The 7,500-nt window shown below is 50.9% G+C and overlaps 1 protein-coding gene across 1 annotated transcript in view; it reads right to left on the bottom strand.

Moving 5' to 3' along the window:
• The window catches only part of hspg2 (heparan sulfate proteoglycan 2), a gene marked incomplete at its 5' end in the record, with an annotated part of 98,700 nt that overhangs the window by 48,595 nt on the left and 42,605 nt on the right, over positions 1-7,500 (bottom strand). The window contains 12 exons of the mRNA XM_084445331.1: positions 6-133; positions 226-373; positions 739-935; positions 1,440-1,619; positions 1,830-1,993; positions 2,137-2,277; positions 3,206-3,357; positions 5,200-5,344; positions 6,012-6,143; positions 6,538-6,657; positions 7,102-7,335; positions 7,487-7,500. The exon at positions 7,487-7,500 is cut by the window's right edge and continues 148 nt beyond it. Coding sequence (XP_084301457.1) covers positions 6-133; positions 226-373; positions 739-935; positions 1,440-1,619; positions 1,830-1,993; positions 2,137-2,277; positions 3,206-3,357; positions 5,200-5,344; positions 6,012-6,143; positions 6,538-6,657; positions 7,102-7,335; positions 7,487-7,500 — 1,755 coding nt within the window. The remainder of the gene's footprint in view (positions 1-5; positions 134-225; positions 374-738; positions 936-1,439; positions 1,620-1,829; positions 1,994-2,136; positions 2,278-3,205; positions 3,358-5,199; positions 5,345-6,011; positions 6,144-6,537; positions 6,658-7,101; positions 7,336-7,486) is intronic.

The raw sequence follows: 7,500 nt of genomic DNA, 5'->3' as shown, positions 1-7,500 counted from the left end.
CTCACCGGCGGGTGGTCTCTGTGTACGGGCAGGGGCAGGGCTTGCAGTCGTCAGGGCGTCCTCGGCTGGGGTCACCGAAGTAACCCGGGCGACATTTGTCACACTGAGGCCCCTCTGTGTTGTGCTGGCAGCTCTGAGGGAGGGAAAGCAGCATTCGTCTTCAAGATCAAACGACAACGGGTTCAAATCTGGAGACTCGACCGTCCAATAGGGAGCGGCGCTCACCAGACAGTGGCCGCTGATAGGGTCACAGGCGCTGGCGTGTCCGTTGCAGTTACAGCCGGCGCACGTGCCCAAGAAGGCCCCGCCCGGGACGCGCTCGAACCCGGCCGAACACATCTCACAGGACAAGCCCGAGTAGCCGGGAGGACACCTGGGGACAGACGGACAAGCGGTCACTCCCTGATGGATGCAACACATCCCCGACATTTTCTCCACACCTTCACATACACATACTACACATACACACATAGTACACATACACACATACTACACATACACACATACTACACGTACACACATACTACACCTACTACACATACACACATACTGTACTACACATACACACATAATACAGATGCAGTTTTTTTTTTTCAGATAGTCCCGAAAATCTGTGTAGTCAACGTGCGTAAGAGTGCATGACATTCGTAACAGTTTTGTACACAGTCCAAGATGGCAGATGAAGGTTCAGTACAGGGATGGGGTGGGGGGGGGGGGGGGGGGGGTCGGGGGTCTCACCTGCACTCCTCCACGTCTTTGGCGACCCCCTGGATGCTGTACTCCACGGTGGTGGTTTCCATGACGATGTGGCTGAGCCCCACGCTGACCATGTGGCTGTCGTACATGGTGCGCAGGCTCACGCTCTCCAGGCCGGCCAGGGTCATCATCAGCTCCTCGCGACTCACCGCCTGCCCGTTGGAATGCTGCCAGTTCTCCTACAGGGGGCGACAAAACCGCGGAAAAAAACGTTGGACGCTCGGCTTCGGAACATGTCAAAGTCGATAAACACGTGACTATCACTCCGCATATTGTAGGCGCAGAGTATGAGGCCTAACGGGGTACATTCCTTTATACAAAACTCATCTCTTCAAGAGGTACTAGCACGATCCTTCCTCTGAATCACCTATTGCATTTTTAGATTGCTATTCTTGCACTTTGCCTTCAGCACTAGATTATTCTCTTAGTCACTTGTTTTAGAAAGGAAGTGCACTTGTGAGTTCTGGAAAGTAGTAGTACATCGGCTTTTCCTACATTAAATGCAATTAGTGTAAATCGCTTTGGATAAAAGCGTCAGATAAATGCCTAATTCAATGCAATGTAACACACAGATGGGGGTTTTACACATTTCAAAATGATAGTTTTCCGTTGGTCACTGAAGACGCAGGACAGGGAACAGACGGTTCTGGACGGTAGCGGTGCGGCTGAGAGCCTGGACCCACCTCCGTGAACTTGACCTCTTTCTGGTTGAACACGCTGGCGGGGGTGGGCTTGCCCCGGCGGTACACCAGCCGGCGGCCGTTCCCGACCAGCACCACGTCCGGTTTCTCCTCAGGCTCGGACATGCCCCTGGCCAGGGTGTAGCGCACCTTGAACTTCAGAGAGCCTCCGTACGAGTCGATCTGAAACGACCCAACGGTCATTCAACGTCATTAGAACGTGGAAAAGTTGAGTTCAATTCTAGGTATGTATTCAGTTTTGGGGTCATTATTGGGTTATTTCTGTTATTTCTCTCTTCTGAATATGTTTTTAAGCCACTCAAGAGTTGATGGAAAACTGCTGTGCTGATCGTAGCAGAGGCGGTTTGGGTTTCATGTTTTGCAGTTCTGCACCTTGTTCCCCAGGAACTGCCGGGGCAGTGTCCAATAGGAGTCCAGGACCAGGAAGCGGCGCGATAGGTCGACCAGCTGGAACTCTTCGTCCACGGTGTCGATGAGGAGCTGAGTGGTGGAGAGGGGAGGGGTGCCCGGTCTGGAGGGGTACGTCACATTCACTCCTGAACAGACAGGGAGAGAGAGGATGAGAACGTTACCACACCAGTTACCTCCATATTATGCGATTCATAAATCTCTTCAAAGAGCTAGTTTAAGGTGAAGCAGGTCTTTATGATAATCCCATCAGTGCTGTTGACCTCCCTACCTTTGAAGTCGTCCTCGTCGGTGAAGCGGAGCGAGATCTGGTTGCGGTAGCGGCCCGTGCTCTGGCAGGTCCTGGTGATGCCGGCGCAGAAGCACGGGACGCAGCGGCCCTCCACGCTGAACTGCCCCTCCGCACAGTCGCCTGGCAACGAGAACAGAGGATGACAAACTTGCGAAGGAGGAGAGGACAGCGCAAAATGAGACGTAAACACATTTGATAAATACCCCTCTTCCTGACTGCTGCCAGGGCCAGATGTCTTTTTTTCTCTGTCTAAACACATCTGCTATCGGGCCAGATGTTTTCTTTTCCTGTCTACGTGACTTGACCAGGAATGTCAGGGTAAAACATGACACATGAGACATTACCGTCTCAGGAGTTGATGTTATGACAGTTCCTAAAGTTTGGACTGAGACGGGCAAGAAGGTCTTTACGTCTGCACCATCTGCTTGGAATAGCCTGCAGAATGGACTTAAACTCCGGGACCTTGTTACTCTCACTGATTTTACTGCTCTACTGTTGTCTTCGTGTGAGTTTCATCTTGGGTCTGCAGCTACAGCATAGTGTGTGTTCTGCGGCCCTTCTTGGCCCGGCCTTTCTTGTAAAAGAGATTTTAATCTCAGTGGTTGAATAAAGGTAAACTCTGTGCTCTATGCATTGCCGCTACCGTCTGATAAACAAGGAGAAGGCAACAGCTAGGCAGAGTAGCGAAAAACCAACTGGGTTCTCTGATGCCAGGGGGGAGGTGGCAGGGATACAGTACCAGTGGTCTGGGTCTGGTCAGGGATACAGTAGCGGTGGTCTGGGTCTGGTCAGGGATACAGTAGCGGTGGTCTGGGTCTGGTCAGGGATACAGTACCGGTGGTCTGGGTCTGGTCAGGGATACAGTACCAGTGGTCTGGGTCTGGTCAGGGATACAGTACCGGTGGTCTGGGATACAGTACTGGTGGTCTGGGTCTGGTCAGGGATACAGTACTGGTGGTCTGGGTCTGGTCAGGGATACAGTACCAGTGGTCTGGGTCTGGTCAGGGATACAGTACCAGTGGTCTGGGTCTGGTCAGGGATACAGTACCGGTGGTCTGGGTGATGCTCAGCACTCCGTCGGGGATGCCGAACACCAGGCCCTTGGCGTTGATGGCTTCGCAGGTGTACGCCCCCTGGTCCGCCTCCTTCACGTCGCGGATGGTCAGGATGCCCCGCCCGTTCTCGCTGGTCATGGAGATCCTGGGGTACACGCAGAGGGGGTTACAGCAGACCGGGGGAGGACTCACCTCTCACGGGAGAGGAGTTTGGGAAGGGAGTGGGGAGCGAGTGAGGAGAGGGTCCAGGGGACAGGGAGGAGATAAGGGAGGAGCTGCCGGCCTGTTCTCTGATCTGACCCACGCGTCTTTCTTCTTCTTCGTCTACTCTGCCTTATCATGAACGCCTCGTCAGAGACTTTAGGACGGCAAGTGTAAATTCAGGACAGAAAGTTGTTTACTTCATGGGACGCAAATAAACATTTTGTTTAGCTTTCTTTCTTCATTAAAAGAAACAGCTGTTTGGTGCATTTGGCTATAGTTAAATAACTGTCACTGGCGTCGCAAACCACAGATGGCAAGCTGCACCCTGAATGAGACATAACAATCAGTGTTCTGTTGCAGCAAATTATAGAGAATAGTTTCCAGTCAAGGTTGTGAACTCAAGGCAAAGCTATAAAGTTATTGGGTGTGGTATATCCCCAACAGGACCACAGGGTTGTGCTGCGGTCACAGGCTCAAGTCACAGCCGAGTGCGGTTGACCAGCACAACCCTGTGGTATATTGCTGATATATACTGTACCACAACCCTCGAGTGAGTTATTGCTTTTATAAGAGTTACATCAGGAAACATTATGGGATAAATACAGATTATTTCAATGTCTTCTATGTCGATTTTAGTGAACTCTAACTCTAACTCTTGACTACGGAATTTCAAAAGGTACTCATAATCCCAGGAGGAACAGTGATGACATCCAATATAGTTCATCATGGGTTTAGAACCGTAGAAGCGTAGAACTTGGAACGTGTCAATTCCCTTTGCTTTCAGCAAGTTTCCTACCCCTGGATACGACCTGCTATTAGTAACCAAAACTAAAACCACTTAAATCTGACAGCAACCAGCTAGCCATGATTAGTATCATGTTCTGTTTGTTTGGTGTGCACCATATCAACAGATCAGTTGTCAAAGCGAAAATGCCTCTGGTTATGCTAGCCAACTAGTGTACACAAATCAAAATGTTAAGCTTGTTTGATTCACTGCCTTTCACAATATGCTAAGCCACCCAAGTGACGGTCCCAGCTGCGTAGCATAGCTAGCTTTTATGTTCTGTTTGACCGTAGCCCAACCCATGGTATATTGGCGATATTAGCCCCCCACACCCCTCCCATGAGTTATTGCTTCAACATGTGGCACTGTAATAATACATATCGAGCTGTAAAGAGGTTTATTGTGAATATACAACAGCTCTTAATCAATCAGATTGCAAGGTCAGAACAACCCGTTATATGAAACTAGATAATTCAAGTCAGAAGAGTTTGACACGAGTCATGTTAAAATTGCTGGCCGCACATGGCTGGCTGTTAAACTCGGAAACTGAATCATTATGAAACTCTGAAGCATGAAATTCTCACTTTGGGACACTGGTTTCGAAACCCTCATGTTTCTAATCCCTTACACATTATAGACTCTATTTTCGATTGAGATGATCAAAATGTATATTTTAGATGATTGAAATGTTTCAGATGCAAATTAAATGCAAGTATCTGGATGAGTACAGTACGTGGGGCAGGCTGGATGAGTACGTGGGTGGGTTGGATGAGTATGTGGGGGAGGCTGGATGAGTATGTGGGGGAGGTTGGATGAGTATGTGGGGGAGGCTGGATGAGTACGTGGGGGAGGTTGGATGAGTACGTGGGGCAGGCTGGATGAGTACGTGGGGGAGGTTGGATGAGTATGTGGGGGAGGCTGGATGAGTACATGGGGGAGGTTGATGAGTACGTGGGGGAGGTTGGATGAGTACGTGGGGGAGGCTGGATGATAACTCACCGGCCACTGACAGGGATGTGCCCCCAGTTGAGCCTCCAGGTGATGATGGGGGTGGGCACGCCCACGGCCTTACAATTGAAGGTCACCGTCGCCCCCCGCGCCGCTTGAATGGACTCTTCCGGAGGGCTGGTCACCGTGGGAGGAGCTTGAAGTGAATGAAAAATAAACACATAAACAACGAGCAACACTTTCAGATAAAGACACACCCACAACACGTACCCATTAAAAAACAAGTCTCATCCACCTTTTATAAGGGCATGTGACTGGTTCATGTGACTTAGCCACGGATGGACAATCCTTGCTCTTAGGACACAAGAGTTCTGTGTGTCTCGGTCACCAATGTGTGAAAGTACAAATTAGTCACATGGTCGGTTTAAAAGAACCCAGACGGCGACCATTCAGCAGAGCCAGAGAAGCAGATAGAAGAACAGGAGAGAGAGAGAAAGAGAGAGAGAGAGAGAGAGATAGAGAGGGATGAAAACAGAGAGAACGAAAGAGAGAGAGAAAGAGAAGGAGAGCGTGAGAGAGAAGAGAGAGAAAGAGAGAGAGAGAGAGTGTGTGTACCAGGTTTTAACATCTAGCCCAGGGACTGCAGCTGAAAATGAGCAACCCTGCTAATGCTGGCATATTTACAGTTTTAATCATGCTTCACGTATATCACGGTGGATTGGTATGCACTGTCCCTGATCAAATAAACTCAGTAAAGTAAAGTAAAGTGTGTGTGTGTGTGTTGGTATGACAACAGAGAGAGAGGCAGGCAGAGCGAGTAACAGAGTGTTGGCGTAGCGGTCAGCGGGCCCGCTAGGACTTACTGCAGCCGTACTCGTCCGAGCGGTCGGGGCAGTCTGGCTCCTCGTCACACTGGTAGCTGGCGGGGATGCAGGTGCGGTCACTGAGGCACACAAACTGCTCCGGGGCACACGTGTCATCGGGACCCTTGGTGGCTGCAGGGATCCAAGGCAAGGCAAGTTTATTTGTATAGCACATTTCAGCAACACGGCAATTCATGCTTTACATGAGGCATTAAAAGCATCAAGACAATGTGCAACACATTAAAAGTCATATAAAACGAAATGTAAAAAAGGAAATTTAAAACAAAATGCAGGTAAAATAAAATACAGGAATAAAAGTTACAGTGCAGTGTATGCACTGTAATATATTATATGTATATATGAGGGAGAGGTACGGTTCAGGTCACTGACTCCTCCTAAACTGTTTTAGTTTTTTTAGGACGATATTGGCTATTTCCTGACAGGAATTAAGAGATTATGTCCGATAATCAGGAAAAACGTCTGGCTCTAGTACTACTGGATGAAGTGAAATACTGCGGAGACTCACGGCAGTCTGTCTCATCCGAGTTGTCCTCGCAGTCGTTGTCCCCGTCACAACGCCACAGCTTGAGGGCGCAGCGTCCGTTCTTACACTTGAACTCGTTGGGCTCACAGGGGGAGGGCGTGCCTGCAGAGACAGTGAGAGAGGGTCCCACGTCAGAAGAGAGGCGGAGATGCGATGTGTATGTGTGTGTATGTGTGTTTGCGAGTGTGTGTGTGCGTGTGTGTGCATGTGTATGTTTGTGCGTGTGTGTTCGCGAGTGTATGTTTGTGCATGTGTGTTCGCGAGTGTGTGTGTCTGCGTGTGCTCGCGAGTGTGTGTGTGCCCGCGTGTGTGTGTGCGTGTGTTCGCGAGTGTATGTGTGTGTGTGTGTGTGTGTGTGTGCGTGTGTGTGCATGTGTATGTGTGTGTGTTCGCGAGTGTGTGTGTGCGTGTGTCTGCGTGTGCTCGCGTGTGTGTGTGCGTGTGTGTTCGTGGGTGTGTGTGTGTCTGCGTGTGTGCGTGTGCGTGTGCTCGCGTGTGTGTGCTCGTGTGTGTGTGCTCGCGTGTGTGTGTGTGCGCGGTACTCACCGCATCTATTCTCGTCGCTGCCGTCAGAGCAGTCCCTCTCTCCGTCACACAGGTAGTCCCGCGGGATGCACTCCCCGCTCTGGCAGGTGGCCTGGTCGGCCCTGCAGGGCCCCGGGCGGACGGGCAGGGTGGGGGTCACGGGGCGCTGGGGCTTCTTGACGGCGGCAGTGGTGTGAGGCGTGGGGGTGACCGCGCCCGGGTGGATTACCTTATCTGGAAACGACACGGTGTTAGCTGTCGCACACACACTGCGGTCTCCAAACACAGCCACCACGATGCACAGAACAAGGCCATGCTCTAGTAAGTCTACGATGTGCCCGAGCCAAGTCAGTCTGCAGCCAACATGGGCGCCGGCGGACATGAGGCTCCGCCTCCAGCCACTCACCGCAGTCCAGTTCA

Source organism: Borostomias antarcticus (assembly GCF_949987555.1).
Source record: "Borostomias antarcticus genome assembly, chromosome: 11".
NCBI lineage: Eukaryota > Metazoa > Chordata > Actinopteri > Stomiiformes > Stomiidae > Borostomias > Borostomias antarcticus.
Note: the sequence above shows the minus strand (reverse complement) of the source record. Positions and strands in the feature narration are given on the sequence as shown.